Below are 20,481 nucleotides of genomic sequence, written 5' to 3' on the forward strand. Positions count from 1 at the left end.
CCTCGTGAGTCCAGCATTCCCACAGTGCTTCTATCCGGAGCCTCATAAGAGCAGTTCACGCAGTCGTTAACATAATTATAAAGAACCTGTAGACTTCCTGAATTCATTCAACATTTATTGAGCTTCTCCTGCACATCAGGTACTGAGCTAAATGCAAAGACGAAAAGATAAACTCTCAAGAAGCTCAAGGTATATAAGACCCCAAACCACCCGCAAGGAAGTCAGTCTTAAAAGAGACAGGAATATAAGGAGTTAATTTCAAAGTGCTATGACTACTGGTAAGATTGTGGTATGCACAGAGTGCCATGGGTGCGGATCATGAGCTGTGGGAACTAACTGGGAGGCAGGAGGGATATCAGATTGGATGCCGTACCTAATCTAGGTCTTTAGGGAAAGTAAAAGTGTGCCAGGTGGCTGAGGGGAGAGAGATGTTTCAGTGACAGGAATACCACAGACAAAGGCAGGGAAACAGGAAAGTGGCTAGAATGTAGGGTGATGAGTGAGAAGTTCAGCGTAACTGGAGTTAGGATGTATACGAAGGAGGATGGGAGGAGAGACTGAAGAATTAAGGTCAGACCACAAAGGGCTGGGCATGTCAAATTTGGATTTTAACCTGAGAGCAGTGGGAAGCCACCAGAGATTTTTACAGTGAAAATTCATGATCAGACTTGCTCTGAGCATGGTCTCTCTAGCAGCGTGGAGAATGAAATGCTGTGGGGAGAGGTGGGCTGCAGAAAGACTAGATGGCAGGGAGGATGATGGGAGCCTTAACTGAAGCAGTGGTTTGGGGGTACGGAAAGCAGTCCTGCTTTAGAGATCGTTCAGAAGTGGAATTGAAGGGGTCTGGAAACTTGCATTGTGAGGATTTTGACACTTCTACTTCTATATGTGCTGGTATGGGAAGGGTGTTTCCAACTGTAAAACACCAGACATTATTTGTTTTTTCTGTACCAGGTGTATAAATAAACATCATTGCTTCCTAAAACATACAGACATTATCATCTTAATAAAACACACAATATATTATTTACTTTTTAAGACCGTAGTTCAAAAGAGCTAAATTTTCTTGTGCTTTCTTTAAATTTGAGAAGAATTGCTCTTCAAAAAAATACAGTATAATTGGACAACGGTAAAAATGAGTATCTTATTTCATAGTAGCGTACCTGGTATTTCTGTGATTATTCCAAGTTGGACTTGCTGGAAAGCTGTTTATTTGAGGCAATAGAAAACTTTAGAAAATACACTTGCCTAGGTCTCATCTGAGTTTTCTATTACCTACCTTGAGTAGTTTACTCAGTCTCTCTAGGCCTCAGTTTTCTTATTTCTAAAACGAGTGATAAATTCCTTGATCCCTAAAACTCATTCTGACTAAAATTCCACAAGTTTTTTCTCCCAGAAGAAATACTGCTCTTGAATTTTAAAATGCAATTTTTAAGTTTTAAAAAGAATACTTTAAATTTTGCTGGAAAATATTTCTTGGAAAGTATATAAATCTTGTTAGATGTTTTGAAATTCATTTAAAACAAACAAACAAAAAAACCCCTGAAGCATCACGCACGATTAAAACATTACCATTCTTGGCACTTGGGGAAATGGACTTAAACCTCTGTAGGTTCAACGAAGTCTTAGAGTAAGTAACACAACGAAGCGACGGTGCTTGTTGAAACAAATATAAAGTTGAACAGGGTAAATACAACTGCAGGAAAATCAACAAGCCAGACGACTTCCTTTTCCCTTCCTTGGGAAACTTGTATCTCTAAGTGGAGAAAGGCTCTTTTGGAAGAGAAAGGGGAAATTGGGGAGGGAAGTTTCTCTGATTCCTTACTCCCTACCTGCTGGTCTGTCTGATTTCCTCTCCAGCTCTCACTGTCTGATAAGGAATTGATTCTTCCCCTCTTCTCCCTCCCTCCTTCCCTTCCTCCCTCCCCCTCCCTCCCTTCCTCCCTTCCTCCCTCTCTCTCTCTCCTTCACCCTGAGTAACTGTACTGTCCTAGCAAGTGATGCTGTCGGAAACAGGAGACGGGCACGGAGGGGTCATCGCCGTCGCCGCCGCCGCGGGGCGGGAGAGCGTTTCCCAGTACCAGCGGCCCGCTCGGCCCCGGGCTTCCTCCTCACAGCCACGGGCGTGGCGGCTTCCCCCACGGTTTGATGGTGGGCGGCGGCGGCGGCGGCGACACGGCTTTGGTTCCCGCCTCTAACTGCTCGGTCTCGGGCCGCGCCGTTCCCTCTTCCTGCCTCCACGCCCGGGGCTGCCCGGGACTGCTGGAGCCGCGGAAGGTAGGGAAGGGGCGCCGCGGGGAGACCGCGCGGCGGCGGCGGTGGAGAAGGAGGCCGCCGGCCGGCATCCCCGCGCTCGGACCGCGGCCGGCGCGATGTCCACCAAGGTCAGCAAGTGCAAGGAGCAAGCGAGGGTGACCTTCCCCGCGCCGGAGGAGGAGGAGGAGGGCGAGGACGAAGGCGCGGAGCCGCAGCGCCGCCGACGGGGCTGGAGGGGCGTCAACGGGGGGCTCGAGCCGCGCTTGGCGCCCTTGCAGCGGGAACCGCACGACTTCCCGCCGGGGCCCGACATGTGAGTACCCGGCCGGCCCGCGGCCCGCGCCTCGGGAGGACCGCGCCTGGCGGGGTGCGGGAAGGCGCGCCCACAGCCGCCTCGCGATGTGCCCCGGACCCTCAGAGCCCACCCTCCACCGCAGTCCTATGCGGGGCGGCTCGGGTGTACGGTAGACCTAGGGCGGGGTCTCGCACCCTTGGTGCTGTTCTGTAGAGGACTTGGGGGTGCCGAAGGCGTGGCCGGGGTGTCCGTCCCGGCTCGAGCGCACGGAACAGCCCCGCGGACTGACACAACGGACGCCAGGCACGCTTTCCAGTAAGCAGACGCCTGCTCTCCAGCAAGCGAGGACCGGCGTGCCCCTGCCTGTGGTCAGGGGACCTCGCGGAAGATAGACCCCGGGGTCCCGGAGCTTACCCCGGGAGGTCAAAGAAGGGGAAGGGTGCTTAGACACCGGCGCGAGCTCGAACCCCGGCTTCCTCCCGGCGTTCAGCGTGAAGCCACCCTGGGAGCCTCAGTCCCCTCCGACGCTCCCGGCCGTCGGGCGTGGGGAGAAGGGAGGGGGCGGTGTGCGATACAGAGTGTGGGGTGAAGGTTTGCCCTGTCACCTCTTTTCCCGACGGTCCAGTCACAGTTTGGGGGTAAACTGGAGCCGAAGCCCCAGCGGGTCTCCCGGGGAGAGAGCGGCCGCGGGGCGGCCGCCGGCACCGCTTTGAGGTACTTAGTTGTGGTTCCCAGGCGGCTCAGGGTCAGTAGCTGTTTCTTTTTTAAAGAAAGGTAGAGGCCCGCGCTTTAATGTGTGAGAAAGAACAACTTTTCTTAATTGCTAAATCTTGGAAACAGCCTTTAACCAGCCGCGAGACTCAGAGAGGATAAGGACGTTTTATAGGGAGCGTGCTGTTTCTTTTGTCACGTACCTTGGGCGTCTTTTTTAGGAGGTAGAGAACTTGGGGCCAGTCGTGACGGGCTGGACTAACCGCCTGGGCCGGGGAAGGGGTTCTCCCGGGAAGGGACGGAGGTTCCGCAGCGCCCCCTGCTGCCCGCAAGCTGCCCACAGGCGGGGTGCGAGGTTTCTGGGACGACCTCGAACCGGTCGGGTAGCGCACTGCTCGGCTGGTCAGAGCCCGCACCTGGCTCGGCCGGACTTGTCTATTAAAAACGCAAATCATTGGCTGGGAGTAGGTCGTCTAGGGAAGGTTTCTGATTTAAAACGAGCGACGCTTCCCAGTGTGGTTCACTTATTGCTGAAGTTTAGCCTGGATTGGAAATGGCCCAGGAAATGGAGGGAAAGTAGGTCCTTTCGGATTAAAGCGCGGCCAGCTCGCTTCCCCGCCTCCCTAAGGTTTTAAGACGTTGTCCATTTTTCCTTTTGCCAATTTGGTTTTTATAACCCAGCTCAACTTCTTGATTCTTTAGTTTTTTTTTCCTTTTATCGTAAATCCACAATAAATGGGACACCAGAGCACTCTTATCTGAGAACGTAGGGGGGGGGGAGCAGAGATTACACACTTTGCTTTTTGAAGCTTGAGGTCAATTACACAAAGCACTGGGACAAATTCAATGTAGCCTCGATGTCTAACTCGTAAGAGAACATCTATCCTATCTATCTTCTGACTTTACATAATTCAACAGGTAAATGTTGTAGTGTACTTATTTTGTAAAGTAAATACAGCTGGCTGAAAAGACCCAGTCATTTGAAGGCGATATCCATTAATAAAGGTTCCTTCTAGAGGTAGAGCAGCAAACTCTTCTTGTTTCTTTGAGGCCTGTCACTTGGTAACGGCAGAGACTAACTTGATATCTGTAGCAGAGATTAGCTCTTTATTCCACCTTTGAGTAGAATATGGCCACAGTTTAATAGCTCAAAAAGTAAGCATACAGCCCCAGAATGGAATTGGAGAAGGATACCCAGTCTACCAAAGCCCCAGGGTCATTTTCAGTAGGCAGAATAGAATAGCCGAATTTAACATCCAGCAGAATGCCGAGGGTAGAATCCCACTTTTACCAAAAGGATTCCTTAGCATAACCCTGTTGCTCATTTCACTGCTCCATGCTCCAGTATTACATCTGGGAATTTTAAACAGACTGACTTAGGAGGAGAAGTGTCATCTACTATATCACTAAGAAGACTTTTTTTTTAATCCTTTAATAGAACTCTTTATCCAACCATTGATTCAAAACAAAACTTCTTTTTTCCCAATTGTTTGCAAATCTAGGACCAAGTAGTATGTCACTGGCAAGATTAACTCATTCTCGAAGTTTTTAGTTATTAAATATGTCTGATGAACTCCAAAAGTATTTGAAGGCAGTTCTTATGAGTTTTAATTCAAAGGCATTTCTTAAGCGTTTACATGTGCAAAGTGCAGACTAGGTACAGTAAGCCACAAAGATGAGTACGCCAACTTTACTGCACTCAAGGAGTTTAAAATCTCATAAGGGAGAGATGGAAATGAAACTACGTATGAACAATTATGCTGTAAGTTAGAGTAAAATAAGTGCTTAAATACATACACACAGAATAGAGCTCTGATGAGTCAAGTGCAAAGAAGAAATAGACAACACAAGGTTGTGGAGAAATCAAGAAAACCTTTATGAGCCTTAAAAAGTAAATAGGATAGGAGGCAGAGACAGGATGGGCAATTAATTCAAGCCCTCCCACTTCCAAAATGCCAGGCATGTCCAGGGAATATTAATTGAGTTTTACTGAAACATAGCTTATTTGGGGCATTAATGTATAGGATCTTGTATGTCAAGGGGAGGCAATAGGGAGCCACTGATTGTTTCAAAGCGGCAACAGTTTGATAAAAGCCACTCTGAGAACAGGATGGATTGAAGTGGCAATTGGCAGAATGTGAATAAATAAATTAGGGGGCTATTGTAGCTTTCCAGGCTGAGATTAGGATCTGTAATCGTGTAGGACTGGTGGGATGGAATGGGGAGAGATAGGAAAAGAGAATACACAAAGAATCTATGGGAATTTGCAGCTAACTGTCCATCAGGGGTTTAAAGAGAAAGCAGGGTCAGAGATGACTTGGTGATTTTGATGTAGATGACTAAGATCGTGATGTCATTGTTGAAAAGAAAAGAACAAACAGAGTAGAATCTGAGTTTTCAGATAATTTTGATAGAAGTGTCAAGCAGGAAGATGCACATTTAAAGCTTGGGAGAATTTGAGCGTCTAATGGGAATTGTTATAGAGTTGTGTGAGTTCATGATATTACCCAAGGAGGGAGTGCGAAGAGAGAAACAAAGGGAGCCTGAGCTAGTTTTCTGAGGGGAACTTTTTTGTTTAGAGGGGCAGAAAGAAAGAGTAGCAAGCAGAAGACACGGAAAAAGACGAAGGAGTAGGTGGTACTAAGACAAGGCTGCCTAGAGAGAAGAGGTTCAAGAAAAGGGAAGAATTGACCCATAGTTGGCAAATATTTGGTAAATAAAGGGAAAAACTTTGTGTTTCGTCTTACTTTTAGTAAGAAGACTCAATCCTTACTCATTAACATACATGCAAGAAGTCATTAGATTTCTCAGCAGTGTTATCTTTAAGAGAGAAAGGTTTCTAGAAGAGAGGATTCTGGGGAACTCCCTGGTGGTCCAGTGGTTAGTACTCAGTGCTTTCACTGCCCTGGCCTGGCTTCAGTCCCTGGTCTGGGAACTAAGATCCCGCAAGCCTCTCAGCCAAAAAAAAAAATTATAATAAACGTACTTAAAAAAAAAAGAGAGAGGATTCTGTTTAGTTTTTCTTGAGGAAGTGCTGCCAAAAATTTGTCATAATTAAAGCAGTAATTTGTGTTTATATTATACCTCATGCTGTCATTTAAATGAATTAACTTGAATCACACCTCTTTAAAGCAGGTTTTCCCATTTGGCAAATGAGGAAATTGATACACAGTGAAGTTAAGTCAATTTCTAAAGATTATTTAGTAAATCAATAATAGAGCTTCTGTATTCAATATAGTCTTATTAACTATAGTCCTCATACTCTACATTAGATCTCTAGACTTATGCATCCTACATAACTTCAACTTTGTACCCTTTGACCAACATCTCCCCAGTTTCCCCACCTCCCAGCCCCTGGTAACTACAGTTCTACTCTCTCCTTCTATGTATTTGACTTTTTTAGATTCCACTTATAAGTGAGATCATGCAGTTTTTTTCTTTCTGTGTCTGGCTTATTTCATTTAGCCTAATGTCTTCCAGGTTCGTCCATGTTGTCACAAATCTCAGGATCTCCTTTGTAGAGGCTGAATAATATTGATATTACATTGTATATATATATATATATACCACAGTTTCTTTTAACATTCATGGGTCTATGACACTTAGGTTGTTTCCATATTTGGACTATTTGCTAAGAGGGTAGATTTCAGGTTTCTTCGTCACACACACACAAAATGTAACTATGTGAGGAGCTGGATATGTTAATTACCTTGCCCGCAGTAATCACTTCACTATGTACAGTTGACTCTTGAATAACCCAGAGGTTAGGGGTGCCGACTCCCCGCACAGTCTAAAATCCATGTATAACTTTTGACTCCTCCTAAAACTTAACTACTAATAGCCTACTGTTGACCAGAGCCTTGCCGATAACATAAACAGTTGATTAACGCAGATTTTGTATGTTATATGTACATATTTTATAATTGTATTCTTCAATAGAGTAAGAGCAAGAAAATGTTATTAAGAAAAGCATAAGGAAAAGAAAATACATTTACAGTATTGTACTGTATCTATTGATACCATGCTTATGTCATCTGTTTACAAAATGAATCATCTGTCAGTACCTACAACGATATTGTCTTATATGATACAAAACACTGCAGACATTATATGTATTATTGATACTAACACTAGACATCAAAAATTATGTGAAAAAGAAATTCATATTTATTTGCAGGTATAATGATTCATGCATTGATAACGAAGAAGCAGCAATATGATTGCTTTATGGTAGCCTGGTGTAATCAATATGGCTGCTTCACAGTAGCCTATAAATAACGAATGAACCGTTATAAAATTCTTGTGGCATATGGTATTATTACCATGCCATATTCATAATACAGTATTGGAAACATAATTATGTTTTTTTAAAACCACTTACCTGTGATGATAGGCTGACACACGTCTTCTCCAATTGAAAGAGAGAGAGAGAGACGCATACGATATGGTAATGTAATTCTTTGAAAGCAAAGTTACAAAGCAGTAAGAAAACTAACATTATTGCTATTATTAAATATATTTAAAATATATTATTTAATTATTTAAACATTATAATTAAATGTCACTCACCTTATGCCTATGTAATGATAGACTAGTATCTACATATATCTTAGGCATTAATGACATACCTAAATTTTTCTTAGTTTTTTCAATATTTCCAGGCTACAGAGTTTGCCTGTGAGTTTTTTCAAATTGTCACAAATCTCCAAAACTTTTTCCAATATACTTGTTAAAAAAATATGTGTACAAATGGACTTGCACAGTTCAAACCCGTGTTGTTCAAGGGTCAACTGTATATGTATATCAAATCATCATATTATATACCATAAATATATTCAATTTTTATTTTGAAAGTTATATAAAATAAATCCACAGAGTGATTAGAAGATTTAAAAAAATAATAGAGCTTCTGATGCTCAACTTTGTATGATAGGGGATCTGAAGATGAGTACACAATGCCTCGTAACCCAAATTGTCTACTTGGATGTTAGTTTCTATGGTACTGGCCTGTGAAAATGTTCCAGTCTAGGTTTAGCTTGGCTGTGGGATTGAGAGCAGTGCTGTGCATGTTGGCTTGTGTTTCAGACTGGAAGTAGCACTTCCCTTCCACCGCTGGAGTGGAAGTCAGAGATTTGCCAAGTCACTGTTGAATCTCCAGGGATAGGAATTTGGACTTTAAGGACTGAAGTCAAACTAGCATTATTAAGGAAGAGGCAGGTTTCTCCATAGTTATAATTTTCAAGAATAGTACAGCATGGCATTAGACTTGAGACCTTTAATAATCTGAAACTTTGAATTGTATTTTTAGTTTATCCTGTAGAGTAGTAATTTCACTATGTACAATAGAGAGTTGTCATTTTTGTTGGTTTGTTGTAAATTATTTTATATAGTTTCAAAATAATGCAAGAATATAGTTTTAAAACTTAATACTAAAAAATGTGGCTTATAAGAACAACAGCAAACCCATAGCAGTTCCCTGATTTTCTCCTTTTTTCTGCTTGTCCCCTCCATTTCATTCCACTTAAAACTCCTTCAGGTATAGCTATCTTGTTATTCATGTTTTTAGATGTCATCAGTATTCTCAGGAAACAATTTTCACTCACTTATACCTTTTATTCTCCCCCATCCTCCATCACATGGTTTGGTACAATTTGTGGTTAATATCTTACTTAAAGTCTTCATTATTATGATCATGTAACTATTATTCACTGCTGAGTCAAGTAGTATAGTATGATTGCATTTCTTTTCTTTTATAATTAGTTGTTTTTCATGGAGTAAATATGTGTTCCATCTTGTTCTTGCCTCTTTAGCAAAACCTTTTACAGTCTCTTACTGTGTGTGTTTTCCTGAAGACATCCCTTCCAAAACCCTCTGACTTCCTTTGTTTGTGGTTTTTAATTTTTTTTTTCTTCAGGAAGCTTTTAGAATGATCTCATCATTAGTGTTGTTCTGATATGTCTAGATGATATGCCTTGATATGGGTCTTTTTTTTCATTCAGTGAACTGGATACTTGGTAAACCCTTTCAGTATTTGGAGATTATGCCCTTTGGTTCTGGGAGGTTTTCTTGTATTATTTCTTTTATTATTTCCTACCTGTTATTTTCATATTTCTTCTTTCTTTCTGGAAATCTATTATTTGGACTTTGGATCTCCTGGGCTGATCCCCTAGTTTTTGTATCTCTTCTATCCTGTTTTCCAGTGATTGTCTTTTCTGTTCTTTCTGAGATATTTCCTTGGCTATATTTCCCAACTCTTTCACTGAATTTTTTTCCATTTTATCTATTATATTTTTAATCTCTAAGAGCTCTTTTTGTCTTATGAGTATTCCTTTGTTATAGCATTCTTTCTTATTTCAGAGATGCAGTATCTTTTTTTTTTTTTTTTAATGTCACAAGGGAGTAGGGGTTGGGAGGTAATAAACCTGGCTGCTAGTATTCTGGAACTGGCCAGGGTTCCCCCCATTCTTAGTTCCTACCCTCCCCTGGGCCTGGTATCCCCGCATTTAGAGAATCTCTGTTTCTATTTCTCCAGAGATTTCGTATCCTATATTTCTTACAGGGATGTGGGAGGGTTGTCACTTGATCATATCAGCTGGAGGTTAGCAATCTAGGGGGAGGGTTACTACACACCACTTACACAAAATTTCAGCGGATTCCTCCATTTTAGGCTCCTGCCTTGTCTCTGCTTTCTGAGATTTCTTTTGCCCTTAGTTTCCAAGTCTTTTCCGGTATTGGGTGGATCAGCTTATTTTTGTTGCAGGCACTCTGGTTAGACCTTCCTTCTCTCTGTTAAATCATTCACCATTCTTCCAACTTATCTCCTTTTCATATATTGTGGAGTGCAGTTACAAATACTTCTGGTTTCATGGAAGATGAAATTTGTGTTCTTTGTTTTCTGTGTTGTTTAGGGGGTAATTTTTGAGAGGTGAAGGGGTGAGAAAGGCCTTTATTCCATCATCTTGAAACCAAACATGCTTACAATTGTGTTTTAGATATTCATTTAAGCCCAGATGAAGACAGTATTATTAACAGAACCAAGGTTGCAGAAGGAAGACTATTCTTAATTATGACTGATCTTATTAGGCAAATGAAGTAGATAGTAATCTGTACAGTGTGATTTGAGGACCATCTGAAGTCCCCCAACTAAAATCATCTTAGAATCACACTTCCTAAATTTAACTGATGTAGAATATGATGAAGAATAGAATGTTTGAGTCGAAAAGGATTTCATCTAGTCCAGTTGAGAAACTGAAGCTGAAGGTTGACATTGAATTCACAGCAGCCCCAGGCCGTGTGAAATCTCCAGTTTCCTTTGACTGTAATGTTTACACTGTGGCCCAGTTTGGGTTAAGCATTTCTCTCTTCCTCAAAGAGATTTTAGATGCACTTACTCCTAGGAGGAGCAACACAGGAAACTAATAATTAGTATTAACTCATTTATGAGATTCAATTAATTCATCATTTCAATTTGACTACTGATGGCAGATCAACTTGAGAAAGTTTTAAACTAAGTAGGAGGATTAAGAATTGGGTGGGGTTGGGAGGGGGGCTTCCCTGGTGGCGCAGTGGTTAAGAGTCTGCCTGCCGATGCAAGGGACACGGGTTCGTGCCCCGGTCCGGGAAGATCCCACATGCCACGGAGCGGCTGGGCCCGTGAGCCATGGCCGCTGAGCCTGCATGTCCGGAGCCTGTGCTCCACAACGGGAGAGGCCACAACAGTGAGAGGCCCACGTACCGAAAAAAAAAAAAAAAAAAAAGAATTGGGCGGGGGTGGGTGGGTGGAGATAAGAATATCTCAAGGAACAATTGACCCCTGCCAAATATCATTTATGGTTTTCTCTTAATATCAAAGAGGTAAATGGATCCTGGACAACATCTGAAGAGTAGGTTAGAACTTTAGGAATTTTTCATTACTGTGCTAGGATAGCAAACGTCTGTCTGTTCCTTTTCTCCTTATAAAACTTCACAGGAAATGTAATGGGAGGAAGACAACTGTTTTTGCAGAGCTCTCTGCTCTCCATAGGAAGGAATACTTTCAACTTCCTGGCTCAGGATTGATATAGCCCCCTTCAGGCAATCAACACTACGTAGTTATCAGTCTGACAGGGGAGCCAGAAGAGTGGCCTGTTCAGGGTGTACACAGAGGAATCTGGCCCCAGATAGAAGGTCTGGAGTTGGGCGCTATGGGTGCCAAATTCACACTTGTGCATAAGGGGCTCAGCAGTGACTTTATGAGAATAATTAGGATTGTTATAGCATTTTGTCTTTAATTTAGTATCTAGGTCAGGGGTATTTGTCTACACTTATCTAGTCAGAAAATTTCCCCTATTCAAAAGAAAACGCCCCTCTTTTTTTTGCACTATTCAAATAATAGGTGACTATATGAATTTGGCCCTAGACCTTTTTTTAATAAATGAGATTTAAATGTCCACAAGTGCATGACGTGTTAAGGAAAGAGCATGACATTACTAAATATTTTACACCAGTTTTGCATTTCTAAATACATTTTGTCAAATAGGACTGATGCATATGGGTTCTCTGTTGAAAAATAGGTTGCAGGGTGATGAGATGGGAACAAGAATCTAAAAACCTCAGGCTTTTGACTTCAGATATGGATGACAATGATAGAAAACCAGATCCTTTTGCTTTTAATAACATTAGAAGTTAATATATATCTAATTGATAGTGACTAATATGTTTAAATAGCCGAATAGGAACTTCTCTTGGGTCAGTAGAGGTTTTTGATTTTATTATCGAGTTCATTTTATCTCAAGTTCTTGATCAATTATAGACTGAATTTGTACTTCATTTCTAATTTCATTGTCACTAATCTTCCTGAAATAATAAAAATTAGTTTTAGAAAGTACTGAGTTTAATAAATGAGTTTGTTTTTGAAGACAAGCTTAATTATTAACTCTAAAAGCTTATAAATTCTAAGACGTATCCTCCATTTGCCCTCAGATTATCCTGACAAAATGTAACTTTATGTAAGATCAAAATCACAAGCTGTAAGATTCGTCAGTTATTTTGTGGTGTAACTAAGAATTGAATGTGATTAAGCAGAAATCTGTTTTGAAAGAAGAATGATTGTTTATATTACTTTAATTCCTGATAATTAACTTATATTAATGTATTCATGACATTCTTTTTTATAGAAGAATTACTCCAAATTCCCCTCCACCACTACTTCCACACATTATTTTATGTGACCAAGGGTATGCTTGAATCTGAAGGGGAAAAGTGTCTGTTCCCTAGGTCTTCAGTCTTAACGCTTTAAGCACACACACATCTGTGCCTCCAAGAGATAGATATTGATCAGCCACGTACTAACAGCCAGGCATATAGAGATATAGACAGACAGTCTCTGCTCTTAAGTATGTTACAGTATTATTGAGGAGACTGGCATGAAAGCAGTTACTCACAAAACCATAATAAGTCAGCTCAATGGAGTTACACACAAAATGCAGTTCCTGGAAACAGAAACATCTAAGTTCTAGAAGGCATTTACCTAAACGCTTTTCTGGGCACGTACGTTTAAGAAGCATCACCAAGAACTCATGCAGGCAGTGGTTAGGGGTCCTCACCTCTGCTCCCAGTGGACTTTTAGAGGGAACAACGCACTCTTAAAAGCTTTTTTGCTTTTCTGGTCTTAGCTGCTAAAGGGTCTCCAGAACTTTCCTGAGAGGGATGACGGGGAAAGCGATGAAGAGCAGAGACAGGAGCTTCCCTCCAACAACGGCTTCTTGTCTCCGACTGAGTCATTAGGGCATATATCAAAATTAGCAGATGTCTAATAGATTTATGAAAATGATGCATGGAGAATTCTGAATGTAACCCTGGCCAACAGAAACTCTCAGGAAATTAATTACTGTGGAGATCCAAATCCCTCCCCAGACTTAGAAGTTCTGGAATCTCTACATTCTAACCGTTTTCTGGGGTGGGACTCTTTAGGCATGAAAGTGACGCGTTCCTGTTTCTGAAGCGGAGTGCCTTGTCTTGCTGCTGTGGCCGCGGTCGTGACAGCGTGTTGTCGGACTGTGCGTGGTGATGGTAGAGGCAGGCTCAGCAGCAGGTGGTGTGGAAAGCGGCGCTACCCAGAGCGCTGTCCCCGGTACACCAGACAGTCGGACTGATTGGGCTGCCGCTCTCTAGCCTTGCACGCTGGTGCCCGTCGGCGCTCCTCAAGCTCAGAGTGCCCCGCCACTCTACTGCTTCCCCTCCACAAATACACATATGAGAGATTTTTCAAAACGTGACATTATCGAGGCTGTCAGATGCCCTCTCCTCATTCCGAGCACACTCACACGTAGGCATAGTGTCAGATGTCTCCAGATGTCTCCAGAGGCGACCACACTGACTGACAGGTGCCTGCTTCCCTGGGGGACTGTGGGGTTTGTCTCTTTTTTGACTTTTCATCTCTGACTTTCTTGTCCTCTGTCAGGTGCCTGCTGCTTCCCACCTTCATTACCACTTCCGATTATCACCAACCCTAATACGGTAGCTAATGCGGTGGTGGCTCTCCAACACGTTCTCCCCCTCCTCTGTGCCTTTCTCGCTACTTATCTTCCGCGGCTCCTCCTGCTTTGCTTGCCCTTCACAGAAGGACGGACCGGATCCTAGCCGGTGGGCACATGCGCCTCCTTCAGTGTGGTGAACTGATTAGTCAAAGCAATTTGACTGTTATTCTTACTGCTTTGGCTCACATTGTTGGTGGTGTTTACTTTGCCTGGCTGCTGGCTGGCTTGCTAGATAGATTGAGTAGCTGCTGAATTCTTCACCTCACTTCAATAAAAGATTTGAGGGGACTTCTTTAATAATGTCCATTTGTTGCTGAGTGCTACGGAGCTTGTGATTATAGAACCAAAGTATTCCAATACATAAGCTCAGCCTATATTTTAATAGTGCTATTTTGATTTGCAACTTGTTATTCATTTTTCTTGTTCCCTAGAGACAGCATGGTAAAGTAGAGAGACTCTAGGAGAGAACCTCTGAGCTCGCACTTTCTAATTCTCTTCCTTTCAGTGACCTTAAGGACGTTAACATTCTGACTGAGTCACTTTATCTGTAGAATTAGCATCAATTGACAAGTATTTTTGAACATATACTGCACTATATTAGGCACTATAGAGGTGGCTAAGAAGTATGAAAAATAAGATAGGAAGCATGGGGCATTTATTCTCAACCAGATTTAGGAGACATGAATATCATAGGAGACAATAATCAAGGAGACAGAATCAAGGAGAGGGAAAAAAAAGTGTATAGATTTATGGGCAGACTAGCAATATTGCAAAAGGTCAGGCTGAAGTGGTCAGGAATGGTTTCAGAAAGGTTCTCAGAAGACAACATTTCAGAATGAACGGAACCTTGCAGGTCTTCTAGTTATTACCAAGTGAAGCCTTACCCTCTGTTTCCAGAGGTGTAATGTAAGCTGGGCCACAGAAGGTAGGAAGGATTTGAATTGGCAGAGGGCAAGAATAAGAGTATGCCCAGGGATAGAAACAAAAGGAACATCCCAGAGGCAGGTGTAGCAGGAACAAGAAACCAGAACAAATTGTATGGGCAGCATGTAGCTCTCATAACAGACCTTTCCCCTGAGCCTCCTACCTGCTGACTAGTGGGGAGAAAAGTTGACCAAATGTTCAATCTGCGGTTTAAATTAATTTTTAAACTTCTGTTTTGTTTTTTGCTTGCTAAATAGACATTCATTCTCATTCAGCAAGTGAATTAAGCAATCAGTAAATTAAGCAATTAAGTTAATTAAGCAATTAAGCTTAATTATGTGGGTTAATAAGAAGGGAATCCTTGACCTGCATTATCGCAGGGATCTAGTCAACTAGAACAGTGTCTCCCTGTGCTGCGAGCCGGTGTATAAGGGACCTTTGCTTACTGATTCCTCTCTGCAATCTCCATAAGGGGTTGGAGTCTCTTTCTGGTCCGCATGTCCACCCCCGGTTCAGGGCACTGTGGAGGGATGCTGTGAGGCCAGTTTCACTCATCTTAGTTTGATAATATAAAGTAAGTTTCCTTTTTAAGAAATACTGTCTCACTTGGATAAAATTGCTCAGGCTCTTGGAAAGCTGCTGGTTCCCCTGCTCTTCTCTGTAGCATTTGGGCATTGGGGGAGGGGAACTTACGTGTCCCCTGGAGGGAGGAAAGGGTGCTATTCTCTGACTCTTGTGGTCTCTGGGCAGTCTTCATTGTCTGCTGGGTGCTGCTTGTCAGTGGCAGTAACTTGATCTTGGCTGACGTGACTTTGTCACCCAGATGTGCTCGCTGGCATATGTGGTTTCAGCTCAGCTCCTGGGGGCTACAAAGCTGGGTGCCTGCAACATCCTCTATCCAGCTCACAGCTGGTCATCCTTAGTCTGGGTGCAGGCTCCCTGGCTCTCATTGCAGGGTCCACACTACATGGAAGCTGAGGGTGGCTTGAGAAAGCCCAGACCATTCCCTACTTAACCAGGCAGGACTGTTCCAGACCTCCAAATCAAACAAGCAGGGCAAGAATCCCCCTACCCTCAGTAGTTCCTCACCTTACTAAATCCACATCTTGACTTTTACTTCCTTTCTGCTATTTCTTTCTTCTCCCAGGACAGTAAGCACCATTGCTTTGGTGTCAAAAGTGGGAGAATTATCTTGTCTGTGTGACGAGAGCACTCAGCGATCAGGTTCTTTTGGAATTAATTAGAGAAATTCTTCCTCAAGACAATTTCCCTTTTCCCAAATTCTGCTTACAAAACCCCATTTTTCTTGCAAAAAAAAAAAAAAAAACCACTAAAAATTCCTTGATCTCTCTATGTGCACTCCTCCTCTAAAATTTATTTCCCCCTAAACTCATGCAACTCTATACTGCATCCCTCCCACACCCCAAGGCTGAAGCAAGATGTCCCTGAATTAACCAGGGTCAAGATCTGGTATTTGGAAAGGCAAAATCGAAAAGCACCTTGCTAATTTTTCAAAAAAATATCCTTGATGGTATAGGATATTTTATACCTGTACCCTTTACAGTACAGAAATAAGCAGAATAATATGTTTATAAGACAGTGAAGAATGAATCTGAAGCGCAGGGAGGAGAAGGTTGGTTAGGGATGGGGGGGCAGACTGTCAGCATCCCTGAAAATCAGCTGGAGGACCTAGTTGGTTTTGGTTTTGGTTTTGGTTTGGTTTTAAGAGAAGTGTGGGGCTTCCCTGGTGGCGCAGTGGTTGAGAGTCTGCCTGCTGATGCAGGGGACACGGGTTTGTGCCCCGGTCCGGGAAGATCCCACATGCCACGGAGCGGCTGGGCCCGTGAGCCGTGGCCACTGAGCCTGCGCGTCCGGAGCCTGTGCTCCGCAACGGGAGAGGCCACAACAGTGAGAGGCCCGCGTACCACAAAAAAAAAAAAGAGAGAGAAGTGTGACAGTAAAAGCCGAATTTAAGAAGTGCAAGGTGCTGGGGATGTCTGTGGGGATACAAAGAGGAAATCAGGAGCAGCACGAAATGCCAGGAAGCATAGGAGTCAGACAGACCCTAGGCTGAATCCCAGTTCTGCATTTTACTCTGCGTATTACCTTGGGCAATTTCCTTTGAGCTCAGTTTTCTTATTTATGGAACAGAAAATAATACCTGCTTCCTAGCAATGTTACGAGAATTAAATATGAGAGTGCATGAGAAACAGACACATATACCAGGAACTCAGTAAAGTTTCGTTGCCTTCCCTTGTGCCATCTCTGCCGGAGAGCTGTCCTAATAACGCAGCCACGACGAGGTAAAGATCTGGAGGATAGCGTTGGCAATGAGAATTGGAAGGAAAGGTCAGGCACAGGCAACATTCCAAAGGAGAAGCTTCAGAACTTTGTGACTGACAGGATCAAGACAGTGAGTCACAGATGACCTTGCAATTGCTAAGCCTGAATATCTAGCCTGAGATGCAAATGTTAGGAGGGGAGCTGGTTTAAGGGAGAACGTGAGTTGGGGCATTTTAGAATGACCAGAGGACAGATAGTTGTACATGTGGGAGCTGAAGCCAAGGGAGAGGATAGGGCCCAGGAAGAGATTTGAATACTCAGTTGAATAGATATTTATTGAGTATCTACTCCCTGTGGGGCATTGGGTAATGACAAATAAAGCATGACCTTACCATCCAGGAATGTGGGCAGGGGTGGCCTATATGAGGGGGTATTTATTAATACTCTGCTTTTCAGAAAAGAATTTAGATAACCATAAAATAGGTTTAAGACACATGGAACACAGGATAACTGATTTAAAATCTATGTCAGAAATGATTTAGGAGAAGGAGAAAGACTGTGCCAGAAACCTGGGTTAGGATACTGATGGTAATTGAGCATTTTTAGATCTAAGCTAAATTCCTGGGTACCCTGGGCCACAAAAAAAGACAAGGGTATACAGTTCATATTATTAGATCAAGGGAAGCAAACTCATCTGGAGAGACAGGCTTCTTGATACACAATTCTAGGACGATTTTAGCACTTGAATCCTCATAAAAGGTACAATAGATACTATAATGGAAAACCTCTTTAACCCTTTAAAGGCAGTTTGGAAGGAAACATAGTAACCCTTTAAAAATATCAATCCTTGGTAAAAGAAAGCGCATGACCTTAAATGGTCACTGGTGAAGGCATTTTACAGGCTTCTCATTTACTGTGATTCAGGTGAATAGCGTCCTGAAGATCAAATTTTAAGTGGTAATAAAGGGTAGGGAACCTAAGTGAATGTAAGGCTGCTTGTCTCTCAGCCTGCGCTGCTCAAACATGTTATTCCAACTTTGCTTTTGGCAGGCCAGTATGACAAGTGTTTACAGGCCTCTGAGCCTGGGGTCATTGATCCAGGATATCGCCGTTTTTATACTGGAGGTTTGCAACCTTCAGTGTGTGCGGGAATTGCAAAGGATGCTCATTTAAAATATATATTCCAGGGCCCCACCCCTGAGAGTGATTTAGTGCATCTAGAATGGGGCCCAGAAATCTGAATTTTAACAGGTATTCCAAGTGATCTTGAGGCAGGTGGGCCTCAAGTCACACTGTCAGAAGTCAGATGAGTGGACGGCAAAGTTACGAAAACTGAGGAGCATTGCTTATATTTTTGCCTGTGAATAGAATGGAGCAAAGGATTGCCTTTGGGTGCACAAAAATATTTCTCGGGAAGAACTTTTTATCCGCTTAAGTGTTTGGACAAGTACTAGGAATCCAAAGTTTGTTTCATAAAGCACGAAAACATTTTCTTTTGCCTTAAGATGTATGGTCAGTGTCTTACTCAGCTTGGGCTGTCACGCCTAAGTACCACAGACTGGATGGCTTAAACAACAGAAACATATTTTCTCACAGTTCTGGAAGCCAGAAGTCTGAGGTCATGGTACCAGTATGGTCAGGTTCTGGTGAGTGCTCTCTTCCTGGATTGCAGACGGCTGCCATCTCACTGTGTCCTCACAGGGAGGGGGTGGTGGGAGGGTAGGGAGAGCAAGCTCTCTGTTTTCTCCTCTTACAAGGGCACTGATTCCACCATGAGGGCTCTACACTCATAACCTTATCTAACCCTGATTATCTCCCAAAGTCCTCACCTCCACATACCATATTGGAGATTAGGGCTTCAACATACGGATTTGTGGTGGTACAGAGGGCAGTCCATAGCAATCAGATATTACCAGCCATCCATATCAGCCATGAAGGAGCTTGCACACTGTGCTTGTAGGGCAACTGATTTAGGTCAGTGGTTCTCCAATGCTTCTACTGTCCAATGCACCCTTGCAGTGCTGAATGAGTTGACCCACTGGGTGAGGATCTAAAGGTAAGAAAATGTCTGGCAAAGTGATTTTAGTGTTAGCATTACTAAGGTTAGGCATCCTCTCCCATTCACCCTCACTCTTTCCTTATTTCTCATGCCAGAGGAGATGCATTGTCAAGACCAGCCAAGATTGAGGCCATGCTAATGCATTGTGGATGAACTGATTGTGTGACTCATACCATTTTATCAGTCCAGATTCATGAAGCTTATCTTAATACTGTAAGGAAAGTTAAAAAAAAAAAAAGGACATTTCTTATGTGGATTCACCATGAAGACAAGTAGCACTAAGTCAGTACTTTTATTTTGAAATAGCAGTATAACTTGTTCTAACTGAAAAATCTTACTTCACACTTAACTCAGTGTTAGAATCTTTTAAAGACAAAATCAAAAGGGCTCATGTCACTTGTGTTGTATAGTACTAAAACCCCACATTTCAGCTCAAATACACAAAACGTAGGTATAGGTTCCAAAAGAAGAAGAGATACTAAGAAAAAAAACTTTAAAATACTAAGAAATGCAAAGAAAAAATTTATGAAAGAATCACTTTCTGGTATTTTCAGATCACTCTCTTTTGGGAGAAAAGGTAGGGTTTTTATGAGTTATTTTCTTTGTAGGTAGCAATCATTAGATAAAAAGCCCTATTCCATTAAGATGTGACACTTGAATAATGAGTTTATTTCCCCAAAGATTACCCGTCTGAGATAGACTGGAATTCTGCAGACTTACATATTCTGCATACATATTCTGTAGTCGTAAATAATGTCAATATATTATCAATGGTAAACACAAAATTCATCATTTATACAATATGGAAGTTCTAGCCATTTGAAGAGTACCGGTTTTTAGCTTAATAGTAATATTTAATCTAATGAAGTCAGTACTACTAATGTAATAAGTATGTCAATTTATTACAATGACAGTATTTTTAAGATTTTTAAAAAGACCCTTGTCATAGAGTTTGATCTTGAAACAAAGGTCTCTTCTATGCAGTTCAGTGAATGCTATTTCCCAGTTCTTGTCCACCTAAAAAATCATCATTCTACAAACAAAGACACACACACACAACACAAAAAAACACACAAAAAACACACGCCCCCAACCAGCCTTGCACCTCCTTGTTTCCCACACACACACACCACACACTTTACACACCTCACTCCGCACACTCTTCTACACACCACACCTACTAATAATAGTCAAACACGTGGCATTTATTTAGCTTCAGAAAGAGTATAGTGTAATGGTTATGTATAATGCAGTATGTACCTAGATTTAAAAAAATTTGTCAACTAAGGGATTAAGATTTTTTAAAATTCAAACAAATTTTATTTTTAATAAAAATATTCAAACTCTGGTTAAAACTATTCAAAATGTGTAAAAGCTGTAAGTGAAAAGTAAGAATCTCCCTTCCCCTGTGCTCCTCAGTTCCACTCCCCAGAGCC

General features: G+C 42.3%; 1 protein-coding gene across 5 annotated transcripts in view; it reads left to right on the forward strand.

Annotated features, from left to right (window-relative positions):
* Positions 1–1,987: 1,987 nt before the first annotated feature.
* The window catches only part of TRPC3 (transient receptor potential cation channel subfamily C member 3), an 81,171-nt gene continuing 62,677 nt past the window's right edge, over positions 1,988–20,481 (forward strand). For 3 of the 5 annotated variants that reach the window (XM_073804869.1, XM_033856715.2, XM_033856716.2), the window contains exon 1: positions 1,989–2,569. In XM_073804869.1, coding sequence (XP_073660970.1) covers positions 2,373–2,569 — 197 coding nt within the window. In that variant the 5' untranslated portion in view covers positions 1,989–2,372. Of the gene's footprint in view, positions 2,570–20,481 lie in introns of all 5 variants that reach the window. The other 2 variants (XM_033856717.2, XM_019928073.3) reach the window with 2 other exon arrangements.

Source organism: Tursiops truncatus, chromosome 5 (assembly GCF_011762595.2).
Source record: "Tursiops truncatus isolate mTurTru1 chromosome 5, mTurTru1.mat.Y, whole genome shotgun sequence".
Taxonomy (NCBI): domain Eukaryota; kingdom Metazoa; phylum Chordata; class Mammalia; order Artiodactyla; family Delphinidae; genus Tursiops; species Tursiops truncatus.